Here is a 25341-nt window from a genome sequence, read left to right on the forward strand (position 1 = left end):
TGCAGTAATCAAGTAGGAAGGTCTGATAGGAGGATGCAATGCCCAGCTCCTCTACTAAGATGGCTGCCTCCAGACTGGGACACAGCATAGAACAAAACACAGTAAATCAGGAAAAGATAAGGCTACAAGCGTACTTTTTTGGGCTTCCATAGTAGAAATAGGTAGATGCTAGCATAGCAAATATTCTTTGGGTAATAATTTTTAGTCCTCCTAGATTGTAAGCTCTAATGAGCAGGGCCCTCTGTTTCCTCTTGTACCAACTTGTATTGTAACTGTAATGTCTGCCTTCATTTTGTAAAGTGCTGCGCAAACTGTTGGCGCTATATAAATCCTGTATAATAATAATACCCATAAAATCCACCTACTGCCCAAATCAAAGATGTGGCTATAGTACATGGGCAAGAGCTACCTCTGTTGTATCAGGCAGTGGGACCTGGCTGCCCAGAATGTGCACCGTATCCAAGCTTCCGCATTTGATGGAAGCTTTAGCTGGTATATGGATTTGTGTAAAGTACAAACAGCACAACAATTCTAAATATTTAAGAATTAAAATATGGGGTGGGGGAGCAGACTTTTCTTTGGGGGAATGCTTCATCACTGCCATCCCTGGCATTAAATGGCTAATTTAATTCATAACATTTTCCCTATGGGAAGGGTTTGTAAAATGTTCCCTCTTACAAGACCGGCATTAAGTAGCCCATCCAAGGTGCTGACAATTATTGTGAAACTAGCCAGTGAATGATGAATTAAAAACAGAATAAACGATTGCTTCAACATGGTTATGTAAGAGGACCAGAGCAACAACCTGGATCAGGAAATTTTGAAATACCTATAAATACTGCCAATGAAAACAACCTAAGTAAACCTGTGCATCATTCCCCTAATCTACCAGAGAGCCAACAGGACATGATTCTTACTGTAAATAATCCACTTATGTAAATAATCCACAAAATAGTATGGACAAGCCAAGTAATGCCACATTAAGCCTTCCATGCAAGGTGCAAGCCCCAGGAAGTAGCACGTCCTGCTTCACACAAATACTAAAATACAAAATTGAAAGTGGTTGTAAACCCTTACATATACTAAAAGGTTTTCCAAACAAAGGGCCAGTACACTGTCCTTTAGACTTTGGGGGGAGCAGACTGTGGCTATTAAGAGTAGGACAAGCCCCAGCATCTGTGGGAATAAACAATGCCTCTGACTTGGTGGTAGAGGGAGTAAGATAATTACACATTTGTGGTCAGTAGGAGGAGGAATAGTGCCCCGTCATTAGTATTAATGGAAGGAATGATCCCTCATCAGTCGTGTCAATGGGCGGAATTATGCCCCACTGTTAGTGTCAGTGGAAGGAATGGTGCCTCATTGTTGGTGTCAGTGGGAAGAACAGCACCTCATAATGTAAAGATTAGTCCTCCAAGAGCCAGATATAAGCAAGCTAGAGGGTGTATTCTGTCCATGGACCACAGTTTGGAGACCACTGCTATAAAGGGATATGCTTTGTTCAGATTTCATGTCCAAGGTTTAGAGCCACTTTAAGGCCACACTCTAATGACGTTGACCGTTCAGTTTATTCCAAGCCACCAGCTTCTGTATAGTCCCTACTCTTGGCCATGCCCCTCTCTAGAGGAGAAGCCAGTGGTTTATAATAAACGGAATAGTAAATGTTAACAGACTGCAGCCTTACTTTTGTACTAGGATCACATGGAAATTTATATAGGATACACAGTCTACTGGCTCAGGTCATCATCCTGACGATGTTTTAGTGTACCTGACCACCCTACTATACCAAAAGCCTAAATCATACAATCTTTAAACATAGTTCCAAGCCTCTGACACTTATAGGCTCCTCCACTCATCAAAACAATACACAAGAATAATTCATAAGCCTGCCATCCCCCTACTGCACTCCACAGTGTTCACTACAAATTATAGCTTGACTGTACTATGTTGAAAGATCGCTCTTCAGATAGGCACACTCCTGTAAAAGTTGAAAGTTGACCTGAATGGTATAAGTGACACTTAAATCCGAGAAAAAAGGACAATGCACAACACAAACTTCTGGAAGCAGGCCTACCCATCCCGCATCTGAAGAGCTGTGTTACATCTGGCTGTGCAGAAAATTACAAAAACAAAAGGGGAAGTTCCTCTTTTCTGCCTCATTACCCCCTCCTTTATCATATTTGTAATTTTTTTTGGCGGTGGGGAGAGGGTACCTAGTTTTGACATGTACCCACTCCTCATCTCCTAGGTGATCAGAGCAGAAGTTTCCAATCCCGCCCTCCCTGCCTGCAACCTCTTGGGACAAGTCACAGGTTCCAGGAGGCCGCGGGACCATTCAGATTGCGCAGCTCGTCTCTTGTCTGTGCAGTGGGGAATTGGGTGTGAAGCCGCAAAGAATCACAGCTGGCTTCTCACAGTAAACATGTTGGCACCAGGGACCTAAAGACAGGTGAAGAGCTGGCCCGGGTGAGGACAGTTCTGGATCCCTGGACAGGTAGATGTCCTTTTATTACAAGTACAGTATTTTAGCTGCTGACTTTTAATTTTATGATGTTTTAATTACTTTAAGTGATTATATGCTATTGTTAGGTTCTTTATGTAATAACAATTTCACGTGATGTAATGACAAATGCATTGTTGTCCTCTTTATTCTTGGATTGTCTTGTTGTATAACATGGAGACAATGTGTCTGATTGTTCTACAGTGTGATATTATTGAGCCATGCTGATTAGGTGTTCCAAGATACCAGAAATTAATGTATCTTGTAATACATGTATATTTCTTAAGTGTGTAATTTATTATGTAAAATATATATGTTTGGGAAGGTCCTACATGGCAACAGTAGAAGATTGGAACTTAAAAGTGTCTGGGTTGATCTGATGGCCAGATCCCTGTATAATGCCAAGATAGAGATCTCAACGCACACCAATTACTCTATAACTCATTACTTTTATTTTTGTAACTCATATCAAAAACGCTCATTATGAGCAGAGATTGTTGATTTCCTTATTACTAGGAAGGAGCTCAGTTTTTTCTTTTTTTAAAAGGAATAAAGCAGCCTTTTGAGTAGCGTGTTTTGTTAATGCACATAAAAGTGCCTGCTGTACTTTTTTCATTGCTGGGGAAAGGTATACAGCACAACGCGCTGGTGTGAACTGCATTCCTAGGGAATCTATTTTTTTTATTGCCTTGCATTGGGAATGCACTCACAAATGCATTCCAACACATCTGGTGTGAATGAACCCTTGAAAACATTTCCCTCCACTATGATGACACCACTTTTCATAATCCTTTTTGCCAATTCAGGAGTTTAGTGAATACATTCCGATGTGTGGGACTGCCTGATATCAGCTTTTAATTGGTCTGTACTTGCAGTCAATTAAAAGTCAACATTCTTTAGTAACACCCACAAGGAGATAGGAAGCTAGCCACTACTCTTGAAGGAGTGCTTCTTTTGCTTGCCTTTATCCGGCCCTTGGGGCACTATTCCTCCCACTGATACGAAACACTATTCTGCCAACTGACACCAACAATGGGGCAACATTTCTCCCATTGACACCAACAATGGGGCACTATTCCTCCAAATGATACGAAACACTATTCGGCCAACTGACACCAATAATGGGGAAACATTTCTCCCATTGACACCAACAATGGGGCACTATTCCTCCCACTGATATGAAACACTATTCTGCCAACTGACACCAACAATGGGGCAACATTTCTCCCATTGACACCAACAATGGGGCACTATTCCTCCCAATGATACCAACGATGGGGCACTATTCTTCCACCTAACATGATACTTACTCTCACTGATGCCAGGAAAATTTCCATTCCAGCTGGCCACAGTCCAGCCCCCCTAAAGTCTGAAAGACAAAAAACTAGCCCTTTGTTTAGGAAGTTTGGAAACCCCTGGGATAGTGGCTTAGAGAAGAGTCAGCATAAAAGTATTTTTCCATCACGTCACCAGTGGCCAGCCTTAAAAACCATCAAAAATGGGGTGGGGGTTAGAGAAAGGAAAGTGGGATGCATGGTAAGAAGACAACAAACTTCCCAAGTTCCAATGTTTGTATTCAAACAGGTTGGAACAACAGCACACTTTGAAGGCACCTTGATAACCGAATGGCATGGAATAAGATTTGTTATAAATCTGAAAAGCCTCAAAATACATTTGGAAACACCTGTGTACAGTCCCATTGAGGGTTAGGTTAAAGAATATTAGATTAATAAATAGTCCAAATGTTTGTGGACACCTGATCATCACACTTGTATGAGCTTGTTGGATATCCCCATTAAAAACCATAGGCATTAATATGGAGCTGACCTCCCCTTTCCAGTTATAGGAGCCTATATTCTTCTGAGAAAGTGTTCTACCAAGATTTACAAGCATGTCTGTAATGATCTGTGCCCATTCAGTAATTGAGAGTTTGTGGGGTCTGATACTATTGTTTTTATTTTAGAATTCAGTGGTACAACACAAAGTCTAACTGACCCCCATGAACATTTACCTTGTTGAGTGGGAATCGAGTGATTTTCCTTCCGTCCACATGTGGTGGAAGGAAAGAAAATCAAATCATCTATGGCCTACCTAAGTGGTCAGCTCTGAAGCCTGAGTTTAATTGCTATTGCTAAATGGAGTTTGTATGCTCTCCCTGTGTAAGTGTTGGTTTCTTCCATACATGCATGCATCAGTATACATCCAAACCGGCCATAATCTGCCTTGCAGCACTGGGGTCCTGTGTTTGAATCCTGATCAGGCCACTATCTGCATGGAACTTGCATATTCACTGTGTAGGTTTTCTTCTGGGTACTTCACTTCCCTCCCAGAAGCTGGTAGGTTACATTGGCTTCTGTCTAAACTGGCCCTAGTATGCATGTGAGATAGGGACCCTAGACTGTAAGCTCTTTGAGGGCAGGGACTGATGTGAATAATTAATAAGTAAAGCACTGCATAAATTGCTTTTGCTTTATAAATAACTGTGATAAATAATAGTATTTACATTGAGATTTATTGGTAACTTTATGCAGCAAATATAAGGGCAGCGAGCAGGCAATGTTTAACTAGATGCATGTAAAAGAGGAACCTTTGATTGTAAAGTTCCTTGAAGACAGGGACTGGTGTGAATGAATAGTATGTAAAGTGCTGCAGAAATTGTTGGTGCTGTGACAAATAATGCATAGTATTTACATTGAGATTTATTGGTAACTTTATGCAGCAAATATAAGGGCAATGTATAAATAGATGCATGTCATAGGGGGACCTTTGATTGTAAGCTCCTTGAGGGCAGGGACTGATGTGAATGATTAGAATGTAAAGCACTCCATGAATTGTTGGTGCTTTATAAATACCTATGATAAATAATATCTGCATTGAGATTTATTGGTAACCTTATGAAGCAATTGGCCTTAAGGGCAATGTTTAAATAGATGCATGTCATTGAGGAACCTTTGATTGTAAGGTCCTTGAGAGCAGGGACTGGTGTGAATAAATAGTATGTAAAGCACTGCATTCATTGATGGCACTACATAAATACCTATAATAAATAATTAAAATATACCTGTGCCTCTTCATGACTGATACATAGACATTAGATTGTAAGCTCCTATGTAGGGGCGGACTGACAACTCATGGGGCCCCCCGGGCAATAGGGGATCATGGGGCCTCTGTGTCCTTGCCCAAACTCAAAAAAGCCTATGAAAAAGGTACCAGGGGCATCTCATGGGGCCCCCTACTGACCCTGGGCCCTCGGGCAGTGCCCGAGTTTCCAAATGGTCAATCTGCCCCTGCTCCTATGGGTATGTCAGTGACTTTCAGTTTTCTCCTGTAAAGCTTAGCAGAACAAGCCAGTACTATAAAAATCAAGAACATTAAATAAAAGCATTGAATAGCATTAAAAAAATGAACGGCTGACTATTTCTGGTCCCAAAAAAAAAAAAAAATCACTCTTGTAGTTAAAAGAGTGTAAGCCTTATGTTGTCAATTTTAACATTCTCAATATTTTTATTTACATACAGAAGTCGTATTTGCCTTTAACTATACAGTAAACCAACAGTGCATACATTGTTAACATGGCAGAACAGTACATAGAAAGCAACAAGAAACAAAAGGTAAAAAAAAAGGGCTTCCTCGTGACAGCTTAGGATCCAATACTAAAGAGGAAATAATAGAAAAGCCATTTAAAAAATGGTGAGGAGGAGGGTTGGCCCATCTATATGGAGAAATTGACAGGCACACGATATCTGGGGATGGAGTTGTCACGCAGATGGTGTATAGTCGAGTGCATTTAAGGGCTCTGCAGATCCCAGAGGATCGACTGTCGCTATAGGATCCATGGAGAAACAAGTGAATCGCAGCCATGGAGGAAATAAGTAAGCATAACATATACGGCGTAAGTTTGTCGAATAACCGTAGAAGGCAGCAAGCGAGCACAAACACAAATGCATTAAATATTAACAGAGGCGAGACTCACCTGTGTGCTGCGACCTTGACAATCCCCAAGATGAACGGCGAACGAGTCAGGTCTAGCCCTGTACATGATTTCATTTACCTCGTGGCAACCTGAGTGGATTCTAGCAGTTTAACCCTACCCTTCCCTGGTCGCGACGAGACGCAGGAGAGGTCCTCATTGTGAAAAAGAACGGCTTGGCTCGTCCTCTCCCCCCCCCCACCTCCTTTTTCAGATAACAAAGGAGATAATGGAGTGTGCCAATGAGGCGGCTGCTAGGACACAGTGTATGCTCCTGAAGTCCTGTTCTGTGGTCGGCTGATGGAGCAGACACCACGACCAGGCCTTGGCAGACCAAGGCACACACGATGTTAAAGTTACGACGACAAGGGAACAAGTGTCCCAAAATAGTTGCAGCTTGTCGGGAAAAGCATAGCTGTGCAGTGCCATGACAACCACATCTTACCAAAAAAAAAAAAAAAGAGGAAAAATAGGAACCACCTACATATCAGACGTTGTTACTGTGCAATCTTCCATTCATTAGGCATGCAGTTTTTTTTTTTTTTTTTTTTTTGAGCTCTAGATGTATGAGCTGCTGCAGCAAACACTATAATTAAATTAATCGGTCGGCTTTAATTCAAGGCTCATCAATTTGTCAGTCACATTTCACAACCTTAACGAAAACCCATGCTTTGTTATAGATTTGACTGGAGAAGCAAAAAGGAAGACAGTATAAAGTTGCAACGGGGGAAAAGTGACAGGTTCTCTTGACAGGCCACTGACCCGACCCACCCACTGATCCTCACCTTGGCCACATTCCTTTGACAGAGCTCTGAGTCCTACACATTCGCAAGTTCTGTATCAGAGCTTTAATTGAGTTAATGACCCACTCTACTCCCCCACGTGACACCAACCTGATGATTGGCTGCATAGGTCCAAGCAATACATCCTGGGAGGAAAGGGAGAAGGTCATATGTAACCCCACACCTGAATGTGCTGGGTATGTTCAAGACCTCTAACACTACACTAACCTGGAGGTTCCATTCTCTGTGTATAGCTGGGCACTCCAAAGAGGTCTAGGTAGAAATAGAGAAATAAGTCAATAAAAAGAACCCATTATGTAGAAAATAACCCTCCCTGCGTTTTGGATAGAGTAAGAGAGGGTTATAACACCTGCCAGGTTTTTTTTGTTACATCTGTGTCCCATACGGGAGATTTTCCTTCACTTCCTCTCCCATAGCCAAAACAAGAAGTGAAAGAAAATCCCTCCAAAGTGAGGAATTCCAACTAGGGTCACCAGAAATAGTTCAATCAATAGCCACAACGGTGGGTGAAACCAGGATGGGTAATACGCCAGGTGAACACCGTCCGAGAATCCATGCTGGCTTACGCGTTTTGAGGGCAAGCCCTCTTTCTCAGAACCAAAGGCTGTTTCCTGGATATTAAATAGTCAACTGACCGTGACATGAGAACCATAAGATCTTGCTCTTGAAATGTGTAAGCCAGCACAGATCCCTGGATGGTGTTCACCTGGCATATTACCCATCCGGGTCTCACCCACCATTGTGGCTATTAATTGAACATTTTCATACCGCTGTATTTCTCCTTGGCTTGTGATATTGTATATTTATGTTTTTAACAATTGTAATAAACTCCCCTGGCATAATTCCCTAGGCCAGTTCGCCCTCTCCTTTCTTGTTCCTCTGAAGTGGCTTCTGGAATACCCCAGCCAGTTTATGGCAGCAAGGCTGTTTTGATCCCTTCTCTCTCTGAGAATACATATCCACTATCTGATACCAGCCCTCCACACTCAAGAGCAGAAGCTTTGTTTTAGTATATCACCAGAAATAGTGTCCCCCTTGGAAGATTTCCCCTCTATTACTATTCCAATGACAACCCAAAATTTGGATATTTTTTTTTTTACTTTCATTTTTGATGATAATGGAAAACATGACAAATAGAGAGGGTGAATCTCCCCAATGAGGGCACAGACAGCAATAAAAGTGGTAGGTGTTCTATTCCCTCTCCACACCAAAACCAAGATTTATAATCCACTTATAATTCACCTCTTGACTAGGGTATAAAAGATGAAGCTCGGTCCTCCAAGCTGCCTGGCCACCCCATCACCCAACCTTGCCACCAAGTAAAGCACACTGACACCAAACGGAATTTAATGACCACAGCAGCCACTTAAACAAAAATATAAATAACATATATATACCCAATATAAAAAATTCAAAAATACCCAACAATAACCAACAGACTGAATATAAAACCGGAGTCTCAAAGTCCTTGTAGGCAACAAAAACTTATACATGACACAGAGTAGGCCTCCAGCAGCACACCACCAACTCAGAGATAGAGTCAGGTACTCCACAGCTACCAAAAAAGGCACCAAATTAGGGGTAGCCGTACCCAAGAGGGGTCCCAACCTATTCACTTTAACTACTGACACAAGCCACAATCCTCAGACTTGCACAACCACAACGCAAAGGACAAAAAACGACCAAGGACCATGGGAGAGGGAGGGCAGGAAGCTTCCCTGAAGTCTGACATTCCCCAACTGAGATCTACGGGGACTGTCCTGCCTACAACCCCCTGGAGACCACACCCATCCTGTCCAGCCTACCAATAAGATCAGTACTCCCACCCCTGCATTCTTAAAACGTTTGGACCTCCACCCATGTCCACCACTCCCCCTTTTAAACCCAGTCATGCCTTCCCTCTGTCCATTTCTTCTGGTCCTTTTCTCTGGGCCTGACGTTATGGTTGCATGGCCGACAACAAGGTGGCAGTCTTGCAAAGTTTTTTTGCCATTGCCCCTACTCCCGTATTTTTCTCTTAAATACAATAAATGGTAAATGGTAAATGCTGTCTTACCTCTGAGCCTAAAGCACCTCCTTTCCACCTAACAGAATATAAAAGAAGAAGTACTCCCACTCCCAACCTGACATCAGCTTTTAGCTAGCATCTGGCAGATCAATATAAACACCAATGTCATTTATCAAGCTGAATCTAAAAATTACAGTGTGAATTTTCCCAAAAATGTGTACATATAATAAAAAGGTTGAATCTACATTGTTACCTAAAGCTAGGGCTGTCACCTTTTCTGGGAAAAACACCAACCAATGATCTCGTTCCTATTAATAACATTGGAAAAAGCCCAATTTCTGAAGCCTGGCTTGTAAAATACTAGGCAGATGGCAACCCTACCTAAAACTGATCTCTTGAAAAAAGAAATTCATGTTTTGTTTTAACTACATAATGAATGGGCCCTCTTCACACAACAGACTACAATAGTGTGAATCCACCCTAACCCTAAAATCAGTTTTTCTGAGGGCCATATGGTGGCTGCAACTGCAGAACTCCTGAAAACAGTAGTTGCTTGGTTGTTATTATATAGAAGAAAAAGTAATAAGATTTTGTTACAGTATCTGGGCTCAGCTTTACTACAGGAAAATACTGCAGCAAACTAGCCCGGGGTTAAATTTGGTCATATTAATCATGCTTTACTATAGGGAAAACAAACCAGGGATCACCATGCATGAGGTTATATATGCATTGTGAACAGGGATCTACTGACTTAATTTTATTATTACTACACCATACAGAAAATTCACCACCCTTATTATGTGTCTATCATTATCTGTTGACAGAGGTGTTACTCTGCATCTATTAATACACAGCCTTTTCTATGAACAGCCCATGACTACAGTGGATTTGATTCATTATTTACAATTCATGTGGACTAGAGGATGTCACATTCAGTCGCAGTCAGTCATTCTTGTTCTGTTGACTTTTTCAGAGACTGTTTGCCTGTCTGATGTTGGAGAAAACCCAGCTCACAAATGAAGTTCCAATTTAGTAGGGTTGAGGCCAGGACTCTGTGCAGGGCATTTAAGTCCTCCTTACCAAACTCAACACCCCTTTGTGAGTTCAGGTAGCAATATTGCATAAGAATATATGGATCACAATTGGAGTTCCAATTCCTCCCAAAGGTGTTCAGTAGGGTTGAGGCTCTTGAGTTCCTCCTTACCAAGCTCATCAAACCTTTGAGAGGTCAGGTACTGATTATGGATGAGAAGATACGGCTCACAATCAGAGTTCCAATTAATCCCAAAGGTGTTCGGTAGCGTTGAGGTCAGGGCTCTGTGCAGACCACTTGAGTTCCTCCACACCAAACTCATCAAACCATGTCTTTATGGAACTGGCTATGTATATAAGGGCACAGCCATGCTAGAACAGAAATGGTCCTTCCCAAAACTGTTGGCGAAAGATTCATTCTGTTAAAAAAAACTGTTGCCAAAAGTTTGGAAGTGCACTGTTGTCTAAAATATCTTTGAAAATGCTTGAACTCAAAAATTTGGAGGAGTATTTACATACTTTTGGCCATTCATTGTACAGTTTATCACAGTTAATTGGTTCAACTGCAGGTTGCTTCACATTAGTGACTGTAAATCAATAGATTATTTACGAATGATTGCACAGTGCTCTAAATTTGTGCAATCAATCACATGAAAACACCAACAAAAATTGCCCAGCCTTAGTCTTTTAGTCAGTGCCATTGATTATGTATTTCAGTATATTGCAAGTTTTGAACTGGCGGAAGATGTAATGTTTATAGGCATCAGGGAGCATCATTTTAACTTTATGATGAGGATAAAACAAAACTGATTGGCTATTAAGCCAAGAAACTGGTCTTTTTGGGTGATGGCGCCCTATATATTTAAAGCAGAGTTCCAACCCCCACCCCCAAAAAAAATTAAAAGTCAGCAGCTACAAATACTGTAGCTGCTGACTTTTAATATTAGGGCACTCACCAGGCCTCCAGCAGTGTCTTCAATCGGCCGTTTGGTGCTGGCGCTGCCCATCTTGACTAAGGGAGTTCGGCAGTAAAGCCTTGTGGCTTCACAACCGTTTTCCTAGTGCACTGCACTTTGTGAATGGGTCACCGTCTTCTGGGACTTGTTGAGTTTTCCAAAGGGCTGTGGGGAGGGGAGTAGAACATCTGGCTCAGTTCGCCATGGCGAATTGAGCCAAACGTGGAAATGGGGTACCTGTCAAATCTAAGTACCTGCTCCCCAAATGCCAAATGTGGCAGTGGAGAGGGGGAAGGGGCAGATAAGCAGAGTTTCCACTTTTGGCTGGAACTTTGCTTTAAAGGGTTTTTTTCATAATTTTATTATGTATTCTCAAGAGGAAATACAATACACGTGGTAAAATATACGTGTATGACACAGCTGACAATATTCTTATACATAGAACAGCTCTAATACAATACATTAAGTAAAATGTTAAATGTTTTTTTATGGGTAAATAGAGTGTTAAAATTGTTATTGCTTTCTCTGTTCCCATTAGAGACATTCGCATTCTCTATTTTTCCATAGTCATAGGGTTGAAAAGTGAGGGAAAAGTAACAAAGAAGAATGACAGCAAAAAAGAACAAGTTGTCCATCGGGACTGGCCCAATTTTTTTTTAATTTTATTTAATTTTTATTTAGTTTGTTTTTTAAACTTTTTTGTTTAGTTTAAAGTTTTTTGTTTTCTGAGAGTAGATCTAGGTTTATCCAAAGAAGGGTTTAATTAGACATTGATTGATTCATTATCTCATTACGTCAACTACTCTTTTGTTAACATCCTACTTTCTAGGGTTGGTCTCGAAGTGTTCCTGCTAGTTTTTAGGCCATGTTCTCATATTCTTGATCTTAGATTCATATTGAAAATACTGCTCTCCTAGACCTTATTTACCCTCTTCATGTATTTAAAGGTTTTGATCCGATCATTGGAAATCTTACAATGTGGACACTTGTTCTGGTGGCAGTCTCTAAGGCGATTGTCCTCATTTTGTATAGATCTCCTCTCATTTCCTGTTATATCTACAGTACAGCAAGTGAAGGCAAATCTTTCAGATGGGAAAAAAACTTTACATTTCAACATTTCCCTACTCTATTAACAATTAAGAAAACAAAAATAACCTTAGATATACAATAAAGCAATAGTACAACCACAGTCGTGTACAGACATGTCTACTTGCACCTCCATGACCTGTATATAATTATTGGCCCAAAGCCTTGTTCTTTTATATCAGGGGTCTCCAAACTATGGCCCTCCAGGTGTTGAGGAACTGCAAGTCCCATGAGACCTTGCAAGACTCTGAGAGCCACAGGTGAGACTCCCAGAGGCAGAGGAATGATGGGAGTTGTAGTACTTCAACAGCTGGAGGGCCATAGTTTGGAGACCCCTGTCATATATGATCACTATACTTCTCACATGTATGTTGATGGTCACGGACTCACCTGGAAAGTCCCACATCTTGGATCACAGTCCCAATGATGCTTTATTCCAGGTGATGTCCTGGAATTATTATGTCACCTTTATGCGAGTTACTAGGCATACGCAGAAACTCAATAAAACAATCATGGTGATTGAAGGCCTAAAGTGGGTGTTCCCTGCAAAATTAAAGGAAGAGTTTGGGTGGGCCACTTCAGTAAGTGGGCAGGCCTGAGGCAGAATGTGGGTCCTGGGGGCCTGGTGTGAAAACCTGTCACGTCACTATGTTTTCTTTATATTCTTATAGTGGTTAGAGGTCCTTTACCCCATATAAAGATCACAGAGCCATATATCAGCTTCTCAAATGTTACCCACAAGGCAATATCTGTCCTGCCTTGCTGGTCTTTTAAAAAGGCACCATCCACTGCTGTTCTATTGAAACCTGATAAACAAACATTCCTATTGCACTGGCTCATTGTTTTGGTTTGAGACTGGCGGTAGTGCTGCTCCTGCATTGCTGAAAGGTCAGTGGTGTCTACTATGCCGAGCATCTGTCATTTCTCACACTGCTATGTTCCACCAGCTATGTAAATTGAAGTGGAAACTTCTAAGTTATGAACATAACATGTTCCCAACGGCAAGCAACGGCCAGCCGGCTCTCCTGCACCTGACACTGACCCCAATGCCTTTGCCAATCTTCTAAGAGAACCATTGTTTGTAGGGTAGAGCAGTAGTATCATCTACTTAGTAAACAGTATTGACTAAGACTCTCTTTTTTCATAACTCTTGTAGGCAGGCATCCAAGAAGAGTTATCAACGTCTCTTGAGAGGCCCCTCCAATTTTTGGAGCTCACTTTCTCTCTTCTTAGAGTCCCAGACTTTAAAGCTAGATTCACAACTTTTCGTGTCGGGAGTGCCTGCAAAACCACGCCTTTTCCCAACACGCCATTGTTAATGGCACTTCCATTCATCTGCAAATACACATTCCAAACCACATGGTGTTGTAGGTTGCTGCAGCACATTTTTGGAAAAGACTTCTTTTCTGTGTTTCTTGCGCAAAGTGCAGCCCATTGAAATGGATGGCCCTACACATGCTTGCTCGCAGTCGCACCTGTAAGACCTCGTTCACATGTCTGATTAGGGTCATGCATTGCCAAGAATCAGAAATGAAAGGCTACCAGGTGCCAAGGCTGTTCATGGACAGGACAAAAGAGTGGTCTGCGATGCAAACTGTCTGTGTCCAGGGCCACTTATTTGTCCCTAAACACATGTGACTGCTCCATGCGCTGTTATATGTGAACAGCCACAGTGCTGATAGCCTGTTATTGATTTGCACAGACTTACTGCAGCTCATCACAAACCTCTCTGATCCCTTCACATAAATATGCTCATTCTCAGTGGTGAATGTCCTTATTGGCCACATGAATTAGGCCTGAATCTTAAATCCAGGCAAAGAATAAGATCACAAGATCTTACTATAATAAGATCACTAGATCATAGAATAATACGGCAAATATTAATCCCATGCAAGGCAACAAGACAGTATCACTGCAAAGGGCTTGATCCCCCTTCACTTACCTTGCTCCCTCACTAATCCTTCATAAGTCCCAGCTAGCACTGAAATCAGGGGGGAGTACTGATGTCACTCCCTTGGTCACGTGACAGTGCTGGGGGCCGAGCACCGTCACATGAAAGGTGGTCACATTCTCCTCTGGGAAGTTTCCAAAGAGAAGCAGCAAGTGAGCACTGGTAAGGTGAGGATAAAGCCTCATTCACACTGGCGTATGTCATTTCTCGCAGGAGAACATCTTCAGGTTGGAAGCCCATTGCACAGCAATGGGAGGCTTAAAGTGCCTGTAGCCATTTGCATGTAATCAAACATGCAGTGATTACCTGCAAATGATCGTTCCTGGACACAGGCAGTCTGCAATTGTGAATGAGCCCTAAAGTGGCAAGGGGGAGGTGTGGTTTTGCAGAGATGCTGTCAATTAGTCCTGTCTCCTAAAATCCCATCAGGTATTTCTAAACATACAGTTGCAAGAAAAAGTATGTGAACCCCTTGGGATTACATGGAGTTTTGCATGAATTGGGCATAAAATGTGCTCTGAACGTCAACTAAGTCACAACAATAGAAGAACACAGTCTGCTGAACATAATACTACCCAAACATTAGATGTTGCCATGGTTTAATGGCACATAACATGTAAACATTCACAGTGCAGGGAGGAAAAAGTATGTGAGGCCCTAGCTTAATGACTTCTCCCAGAGCTAATTGGAGCCAGGAGTGAGCCAACCTTGACTCCAATCAGTGTGATGATATTGGATGTGTTGCTGACAGCTCTCCTGCCCTTAAAAAACACACACCTGTTTTAGGTTTACTGGTTTCATGAAGCACTGTCTGATGTGAACCATGCCTCGCAGAAAAGAGCTCTCAGAAGACCTACGATCAAGAATTGTTGACTTGCATGAAGCTAGAAAGGGTTACAAAAGTATCTCCAAAAGCCTTGATGTTCATGTGTCCACGGTAAGACAGACTGTCTACAAATGGAGAAAGTTTAGCACTGTTGCTACTCTCCCTAGGCGTGGTCGTCCTGTAAAAATGACTGCAAGAGCACAGCGCAGAATGCTGCATGAGGTAAAGAAGAATCCCAGAGTGTCAGCTAAAGACCTACAGAAATATCTGGCACATGCTAACATTTTTGTTGACACATCTACAATAAGGAAAACATTAAACAAGAATGGAGTACATGGGAGGACACCACGGAGGAAGCCATTGCTGTCCAAAAAGAATATTGCAGCACGTTTGAAGTTTGCAAAAGAGCACCTGGATGTTCCACAGCACTACTGGCAAAATATACTGTGGACAGATGAAACCAAGACTGAGTTGTTTGGGAAGAACACACAACACTATGTGTGGAGAAAAAAAGGCACAGCACACCAACATCAAAACCTCATCCCCACTGTAAAACATGGCGGAGGGAGCATCATGGTTTGGGGCTGCTTTGCTGCCTCAGGGCCTGGACGGATTGTTGTCATTGATGGGAAAATGAATTCCAGAGTTTATCAAGACATTTTGCAGGAAAACGTACGACCATCTGTCCGCCAACTGAAGCTCCGCAGAGGATGGGTGATGCAACAGGACAATGACCCAAAGAATACAAGTAATTCAACAAAACAATGGCTGCAACAGCACAGAATACGCCTTTTGGAGTGGCCCAGTCAGAGTCCTGACCTCAACCCGATTGAAATGCTGCGGCATGACCTTAAGAGAGCGATTCACACCAGACATCCCAAGAATATTGCTACACTGAACCAGTTTTGTGAAGAGGAGTGGTCCAAAATTACTCCAGATCGTTGTGCAGGTCTGATCTGCAACTACAGGAAACGTTTGGTTGAGGTTATTGCTGCCAAAGGAGAGTCAACCAGTTATTAAGTCCAAAGGTTCACATACTTTTTCCTCCCTGCACTGTGAATGTTTACATGTTATGTGCAATTAAACCATGGCAACATCTAATGTTTGTGTAGTATTATGTTCAGCAGACTGTGTTCTTCTATTGTTGTGACTTAGATGACGTTCAGAGTACATTTTATGCTCAATTCATGCAAAAACCCACGTAATCCCAAGGGGTTCACATACTTTTTCTTGCAACTGTATTTCAATGTAGTTGTAACGGAACAGACCCTAACTGCACTTGAGTACTTCTGTTAGAATACCACTTCCCTGTCCGAACACCGATAACAGGCACCACAGCCAACCATACAAGACTAGATGACACCAGTCTTGAAGTAAACCAGGAGGTAGACTAGTTTATTTGAACACAGATACAAGATATATACATTCTGGGAACAATCCCCCCTTCCTACATAATGACACAGGGCGGGGCAACCTACATTTAGTAACAAGCGACACACAGGTATTCAAACTTCACACCAGCAGACAGTCCCATCAGGAGGGAGGGCTGCTGGAAACACCTCCCCACTAAGCTAATATACAAACACATACATCCCATAATAGTTTGCTCCCAAGCCAAACAACAGAATAATGGGATGATGTAGCCACAAACATTAAACAATCAACAACCCCCCAACCCCAATATTAGGACAGATCATCCTTTACCACTAACAGGCACAGGGTGATTTACACATAACAGGGATATGGGTAGTTGAGACAGGGGTTTCTCCACCTCTCCAAAGTGAGTAGGGTTCCATGGGCCCCCCACACAAAGTGACTCCTGTCACAGTATTTTTAAAGCCCAGCTCCAGTGAAGACCCACTTCCTTGTGGACAGACGTTAGAATGTCTGACAATGGTTTTTTTTTGCTGTCTGTACCTTGTTATAGAAATTGTAATTCTTACTCCTTTATCCATAGTGGAAAAAAAATTGCTGGAATTAGCTTTTAATTTCTGATAGACTAAAGCTGTCCAAACGCTTAGTTTTTTTTTTATGTTAAGCCTACAAAAAAATGAAGCTACTCAATCCACGCTGAACAGAGCGTATGCACAAATCTCCCACTACAGCCATTGTTTGACAGCTGTCAAAATACACAACAGATGCAGCTGCTGTTCAGTCCCCAATTTTTTGGCCCAGCTCCATTTTTCAACCAATAAACGGGCCGGAGGTGGCTGACAGGGCCACCCTCTAAGAGCATTTTGGCTGTATGTTCAGCTTAAGTACTAGAGTCTATCTTTACATCAGCTGTGCAAAGCTCCCCCTCATAGCAGGATTTAGGCTGAAAGAGAACAAGCATTGCGAACCAAGCTGTATTGCTTCCCAGCAGTAACAAAAAAATTTGGCCACAGTACAGTGCATTTTGGGCTTTGTGAATAACCAGAAAGACCTAAAGTGAACCTATACTTTGCTCATACAGGGCAAGCAACAGATACATTTTAATTGTGGCCCCACTGTCCACTTATACCTTTGTCCTCGTTCAGCCACCAAGAGTGATGCTACATACTCAACACTTCTGGGTATAGGGCACACGTAATAAGCTTCCTTCCCTCCCATGTAACAGTGCTGGTGCTTAGTGACTGGCCATTTTGGCACACAGCCCTGTCATATGAGGGCAAGGAGAATTTTTTCAGCCCTGTGTAAGCTTCAAGTTGCTTAGAGTTTACACAGGGCTCTAGTTGGGAGAGGAGGGAAAGGAAGGTAAAGTGAAGCCACAATTAAGAGTGAACTCTTTTCCCCCGGTTCACTTTAATGTTTTTACAAATCATTTGATTTGCTGATTGCAGAGTTACAGATCCAAATCACCAGGTGGCACGTTGGACCTCTTCATAGAGACCACTCCATTCACACACACAGCAAGGTTCCTTCTCAGTGTGCTGGCAGAGGAAAGGCTTTCTACTCAAGCTTTGGTGGCATTCCAAAGGAAATGAACTGTAAGGCCTCACGCACATGTGTATCTGGGGCTAAACAACAGCTGTGTATAGCTGCCCATAGAAAAGTATGGCTGTACAACCCTGGACGTAGCAGAGTTTGTATTCTTTTCATTGTTTGGTTTTGAAAAGTGATGATCTCCAGCATGTTCCGCCAGAAAGTTGTCACTTATACGAGCCAATCATTTGCATCTGGGGCATTCCTTGTAAGAGGCATGTATACATGTGGCTGTGGGGCAGTGAATACCTTGACCGCAGATTATTGGCCTGTACAGGTGACAGCTATCTGGTGAGCTTGCACACATGGGTTTGGGTCCTAGTCAGAACACATCCAAACTCGTCACTGGTTTTGATGCACCTGGAATGCATTTAGCTGATTGGAACTGAATGTTTACCGAAGCTTGAAAGCTGAACAATTTGTGTGTATTCTTACTTTAATCTCGTTGTACTTTGTTGAATTTCTTCCAGATATTTTTTATCAGAATATCATGCGTTGTGGGAGGAGACCAAAGCACCCAGATGGGGAACATAAAAACTCCAGGTGGATGGAGAGGCTTGGTGGGAAATTTACCAAAAAGTGCATGAAATAAAGAATCCGACGTGAGTACATAACTATTGACGCAGCATATTTGTGAAATGCCATCTAAATCCAGCCAGCTGTTGGGCACAAGCCATAGTGTACAGTGAGCTGAATCATCGGTAAACCCCAACAGGTTTTAAAATACCCTGTAATATGACCACGTCCCATAATTAGCTAAATGAGCAGGGCCAAGTTTTACAGCAACTAAATGTTTATCTGACCTCTGGGTGAACTAATTGAAAAGAATTAACCGCCAGTTATAGGGGGAGGGGGGTCCCCCAGTGACCAACGCTGACCCCAAGATTGGCAGATGTCTTGCTGAAAAGGACGGGTGTTAAGACACTCCCCCTCGTTTCACCACTCATTTGGGAGTGGCCATGTTTTATCTTGGATTTAGCCAATGAACTGAAATAGTGCATGGACTTAGAAAAGGTTCCTTCTCTTCACAATAAAGAAAGGGGTAATGATTGGTGCCCAGTCACATGCAAATTGACACCAGACTGGAGTATTTCTGCATAAAAACAAATTCCAGGTACAGATGGCCTTTGTTATTACATGGTTGTTTCATACGCCGCAACATCTTAGTTCCAGCCTCTGGTATATTATCACCCCTGCCATTGGACCACAGTTGATACACCTACTTTCTGGGCAGTCCCCGATACACAGCAAACTATGCCCCTGGCCAACAGTTGTTAGGCCCACCATCCAGGCAGTCCTGCCCACTTGGCCAGTGATCCTGCCAACTTTCTGGCAGATTCTGTTCATAATACTATAGAAACCATCCACGCAGAACTACGACTCCCTCACCCTTTCCAAGTTAAGGCATATTGCTCAGTAACTCAAACAAGGATGATTTTTCATCATCATTCGATTACTCCAGTAAAGTAAATTATTCCTTACTACACATTTTAAAATGCACTATTTTCTCATTGTACCCTCACATCTTCCAGCTTCCTAAGCGCTGCTTTCCTGAATTTCCTGTCTTGTAGTACACAAAGCTCACATCATTACTAGTCACTATCTGGGATTCATTAGGACTACATATACATTCATGCCTAGTGTGAATGCGCATACGTGCTGTCTCATGTGAGAACGCTGCCCCAGTGGGAGGCATAATGCCTCATTATTGGTGTCAGTGGCAGCATTTATGCCCTACAGTTGGTGTCAGTGGGAGGAATAATGCCCCATCATTAGTGTCAATGGCAGGATTTATACCCCACAGTTGGTGTCAGTGGGAGGAATAGTACCCCATCATTGGTGTCAGTGGCAGGATTTATTCCCTACAGTTGGTGTCAGTGGGAGGAATAGTGCCCCATCATTGGTGTTAGTGGCAGGATTTATGCCCTACAGTTGGTGTCAGTGGGAGGAATAGTGCCCCATCATTGGTGTCAGTGGCAGAATTTATGCCCTACAGTTGGTGCCAGTGGGAGGAATAGTGCCCATCATGCTTAAAATATTAAAGGCCAGATGTTTTTGTTATTTCTACAATATCAGTGCTTACATTCTATGCTGATTTTTAATGTTCTAACCCAGAGTTCTCCAAACTTCAGCCCACGGGCCAGACGTGGCTCTTTTGCAAGCCCTCTTTCTGGCCCGTGGTCAGCAGTTTGGTGACCCCAGCAATAGAAAATCAAAAAGCAGCATAGAATGTAAGCACTGACGCTGAAGAAACAACAAAACATCTGGCCTTCAATATCATTTTAAGCATCCTCAAGGTGGATGATTCAAGCACATTTGAAGAAGCAGAGTTGAAAGTCCTTGAAGACCTAACATAATGTCATAAAACAGACAATGGAACCAAAGAATGCCAGCAAAGAAAAACAAAAAATAAAGGATTTTACACATTACCAGTGTTTTTTTTTACTTCTTGAACATCTTTTTGTGATGGGAGTCCCCCTTTAAATACTGCCTTTTCAGCACGTCGTGCCAGGTCTTCTTTAAGACTGCAGCGCTCCAGCAACAAGGAGACAAATCCCCGAGTCCCTGCATCTGTTCTGGATGGCATCTGACATTATCATCCTGACAGTTCAGTGAAGCTCTGCCGTGTACTATCGTTAGAGCGACAGCAAAACAAACAACAAACAGCCAGCAGATGGAACGCACTTCTGCTTTCTGATTCTTGTCTGTTGATTCTGATCATCGCCAAGGAACCGCTAACATTGGTGGCCCCAGCGCACATAAAACAAGGAAATCAGCATGAATAAATAATAACAGCAGTCTCTCTCATTCAATGGTAGAAATCCCCCTTCTAATATTTATTAATGGAAGACTATAAATAAGAAAGCTCCTTGATAAACCCTAAAGGGTTCTGCAGGATTTGCTGCATAACAAAGTGTTGCTTGCATTTGAATGCAATCCTTTGTTTCAAATGTTGTATGTGCAGTACGTGTGGTTCAGTAGTATTTCAACTGCAACTCCTGGCACAGGAGATTCATTTGATCTATATAAGCAAAGAAAAGCTGGCATTCCAATGTATACTCTGCAAACTTGTGTTTATTAGCAGGTAACAGGTGACAGCCACACATGACAACAGGTTTCAGCCAAACTGGCCTTATTCATGACTGTAAAGAGGTAGTGTCACCTACTTTGACCTATTTGGATGCATTTTACCTTTTGCTTTCAACCAAGGAGTGGATCTCAATCGGACCAGCCACGTCAAAGAAAAGAAAAGCAAAGCAGGTAAAATGCAGCAGCCCCTAATGGCTCTTTAACATGAGCAGCCAGTTGGGGGGCAGTCACTAAAAAAAGGCAGCAGAGCTATGGTGTTCCTGCCTCTCCGACTTCAGACATTACCACCTGACTGCACCATAAATTAGGCCTTATGCACACTGGGCATTTTAAAAATGGCAGTAGTGTCAGCTGTATAAAGTTTTTCCACGTTTTTGCACATTACCATTTTTTAGCTTTTTTTTTTTTTTTTACACACACATCAAAAAATATGATGGGGGCTCAAAAAATTTTAAAAAATGCTGTGTTTTACCACTTTTACCTGTGCTCAGGGGCGGACTGACCATTTGGAAACTTGGGCACTGCCCGAGGGCCCGGGGTCAGTAGGGGGCCCCATGAGATGCCCCTGGTACCTTTTCCATAGGCTTTTTTGAGTTCCCCTATTGCCCGGAGGCCCCATGAGTTGTCAGTCCGCCCCTGCCTGAGTTAGAGAATTTTATGGCTAAAAAACTACTTTTGAAACTCACTTGCTCTGGGGGAGGGTTCACCAAAAAATGCTGATTAAAGCCTATGTGTGCATGGATACATAGGATAACATGCTGGGGAGCTTACTGGCTGTAGAAAAAAATGCCAGAAGCCAAAAAACGGCCGCTGTAAAAATGTCCAGTGTGCATGAGGCCTTACAGTGGGGTACTCTACTCCTCTTGTCCCCAAGGTTGCAGTGTCTGTGAGTACCCCCACACCCGCCCAGCACTCCAACATCTCCTGCCTGGTTTCTACCAGGCTCACCATCGTTGGTCATCTTGATTGCCCAGCCCAGGTTGGTATAACTCCCGCGCACATGCAGAGGAGGATTTCCATCCTGACACCTGGCAGATGCCAGGACTGTACACTGAGCTCAATTTACACACAAAACAAGAATGCAAAAGGAAAAGCAAGAAGCCTTTTTTTCTTCAGGAATAAAAAAAACTTTCCGCTTGAAATTTTTTCCTAAAACGGCTATAGTCTGTGGGATACCGTTCTGCAAAGCTGTGAAAACGGCCTTAGGGAATCCATTTCCATTTGATTCACACTTCAGTACTTTTAAAACGAGATTAAAGTTTATCTCTCAATTTGACTTCAATACGGGTGCGGATTCACTAAATAAAGACCCATACTCCATGTCCCCATTATTAAATCATATAAGCTGCATCCAAAGACATGCTGGTAGGGATTCTGTCTAAAATTGTCCTTAGTATGTGTATGTATGTGTAAGTTAGGGACCTTAGATTGTACGCCCCTTGAGGGTTAGGGACTGATGTGAATGTACAATATATATGTAAAGCGCTGCGTAAATTGACGGCGCTATATAAGTACCTGAAATAAATACATAAATAGTTTAAAATAAATATTGGCATCCCATCATTAGAAAGTGAAACGAAATAACCAGTTTAATATATTTTAAGATCTAAATGACCATTAAACGTTAAAGGTAAGTGTTTCTCTACAAGCAGAGCTCGTTAAACTTTTCTGTCTTTCCAGGTACAGCTGTGACTCTGACTCTCAATGCAGTGCACTCTGGGAATTATTATGGTACGGCTGGGTTCATATGTTAAAGCAATTATTACTGACCCTCAATGGATTAGTCACTGTGACCACCACTCTCAAAAAAGTAATGCCAGGCTTTACAATTCTATACATCTCCTGTTTCCGTAAAGTAGCCGCTTAACCCTTGGAAGGAATGGTGGGGGGGTTAAATCCCAGTGTGTCCTATCAGTAGCTTAGCTCCAGGGAGGTATAAAGACCACCTTATACCTACTTTGCAACTAAACTAAGAACAGATACCACTAGATGCCTGCTAGTAATATATTTTTTTTTATTATTTATTTATTAATTACAGGCATTTATATAGAGCCAACAATTTATGCAGTTCAAAGCAACTTTAAATGGCTGCATTGTTTTTCCTTCTACTTTAACCACAAAGGCCTTACCAACGCAGTGTTCAAGAGATATAAAAAGATTATCAGGTTATTTACATCTGCAGTCACTAACAAAAGCTAAAAAGTCAGTTTTGAGTGGACTGGCCCTTTAAAAGGTTAACAAAAAAGGATGACTGCTGTGGAAAAGGGGGTGCCCACTAACCTGGCTGTGCTTTATGGCTGGGGTGCCTGGATAATGTGCCCGGTTGAACAAGTATTTTTAAGAATGCTTCTGCCTAATCCAGTTCTCCAGTTTCCTATTTTTGAAATGTCCTACCTACTGTGCATGCTCCAGTGTTTCCGTAAAGTAGTCGCTTAACCCTTGGAAGGAATGGTGGGGGGGTTAAATCCCAGTGTGTCCTATCAGTAGCTTAGCTCCAGAGAGGTATAAAGACCACCTTATAACTACTTTGCAACTAAACTAAGAATAGATACCACTAGATGCCTGCTAGTAATATATATTTTTTTATTATTATTATTTATTTATTAATTATAGGCATTTATATAATGCCAACAATTTATGCAGTTTAAAGCAACTTTAAATGGCTGCATTGTTTTTCCTTCTACTTTAACCACAAAGGTCTTACCAACGCAGTGTTCAAGAGATATAAAAAGATTATCAGGTTATTTACATCTGCAGTCACTAACAAAAGCTAAAAAGTCAGTTTTGAGTGGACTGGCCCTTAAAAAGGTTAACAAAAAAGGATGACTGCTGTGGAAAAGGGGGTGCTCACTAACCTGGCTGTGCTTTATGGCTGGGGTGCCTGGATAATGTGCCCGTTTGAACAAGTATTTTTAAGAATGCTTCTGCTCAATCCAGTTCTCCAGTTTCCTATTTTTGAAATGTCCTACCTACTGTGCATGCTCCAGTGTTGGAACTGGGGAGCACATTCAAGGCTACGCAGACAATACTAGAAACTATGAAGATTTAGAGAAAACGGCGCTAGCTGTACAAAATGAATGCCAGGCAGCCAATAAGAACCAATTAACCTGCAGTCAGATTAGTTGCAAAATGCACATTTTTTGTGACAGCGTACCTTTACAAAAGTAAATGGTTACTCTGACCAATGCTCAGCCCAGCAGCAAAATATTAGCAACAGCATAGTCCTGCTCGCCAGCAGTCAAATATTAGGAGCATGTGCCTGGTTGGATAAGTTGGTATCAGATATGATACACCTCCATGACAAGGTCTTAATGTGAACCATTCAGCAACTTCAAAAATATGTCATGTCATGGAACGCAGGAACAGTTCCACCTTTTATCATTAAAAGCACAATTCTTATCCCCAGTCAGATGACTTTTGCCTAGGCTGAGGCAGTCACAACTTTGCTGCAGGCAGGAGGAAGTGCTTCCTAAATCTATTCTCCCAGATGACTGCAACATGGTAACTTCATAGCATGTCAAATGTCATGCTATGTCACGGTGTCATATATGGGCTAGCATGTCATTCCAGAAGTACATGGTGACTTTGGAGGATGTCTGAACAAAGATGGTGCCATCCTTTTGGAGAGAAAAACTGATTAAGGCATTATTGGAGGAGTACTGTGTTCTCAGTGAGAGGTAATGAATACCTGGAAGTGTTACTACATTTATACATTACTAAGCATGCATGTACTTAGAAAAAAAAAATATCCAACACGGAGTTGAGATGGGCCTGGGCATCCTCTGAACTTATTACTAATATTTTGTGTACTTTTTTTTCTCCAATAAACTGCAAAACTTCAGGATGGGTCATTTCCATCCCATAGCACTAGTTAAGAAAGGTATACAGTGAAGAAAATAAGTATTTGATCCCTTGCTGATTTTGAATGTTTGCCCACTCGCAAAGCAATGATCGGTCTAAAAATCTAATGAGAGACAGAATAGCAACAAAAAATTCAAAAGAAATGACTAACAAATGATGACTGATTTGCATGTTCATGAGGGAAATAAGTATTTGATCCCCTATCATTCAACAGGATTTCTGGTTACCAGGTGTCTTTCATACAGGTAACAAGCTGAGATGAGAAGCAGTCTTTAAGAGGGAGTGCTGCTAATG

The 25341-nt window shown here is 42.0% G+C and overlaps 1 protein-coding gene across 12 annotated transcripts in view; it reads right to left on the bottom strand.

Annotated features, from left to right (window-relative positions):
- Window positions 1-25341, bottom strand: part of NEDD4L (NEDD4 like E3 ubiquitin protein ligase) — a 635056-nt gene that overhangs the window by 185614 nt on the left and 424101 nt on the right. The window contains exon 1 of one of the 12 annotated variants that reach the window (XM_089683439.1): window positions 6474-6682. The exons of the other annotated variants lie outside the window; for them this stretch is intronic. Coding sequence (XP_089539565.1) covers window positions 6474-6539 — 66 coding nt within the window. The 5' untranslated portion in view covers window positions 6540-6682. Of the gene's footprint in view, window positions 1-6473; window positions 6683-25341 lie in introns of those variants that run through there. 12 annotated transcript variants of the gene reach the window in all.

This window comes from Staurois parvus, unplaced genomic scaffold (assembly GCF_062004578.1).
Source record: "Staurois parvus isolate SC_StPar_1 unplaced genomic scaffold, SC_StPar_1.0 ptg000310l, whole genome shotgun sequence".
In the NCBI taxonomy this organism is placed as follows: domain Eukaryota; kingdom Metazoa; phylum Chordata; class Amphibia; order Anura; family Ranidae; genus Staurois; species Staurois parvus.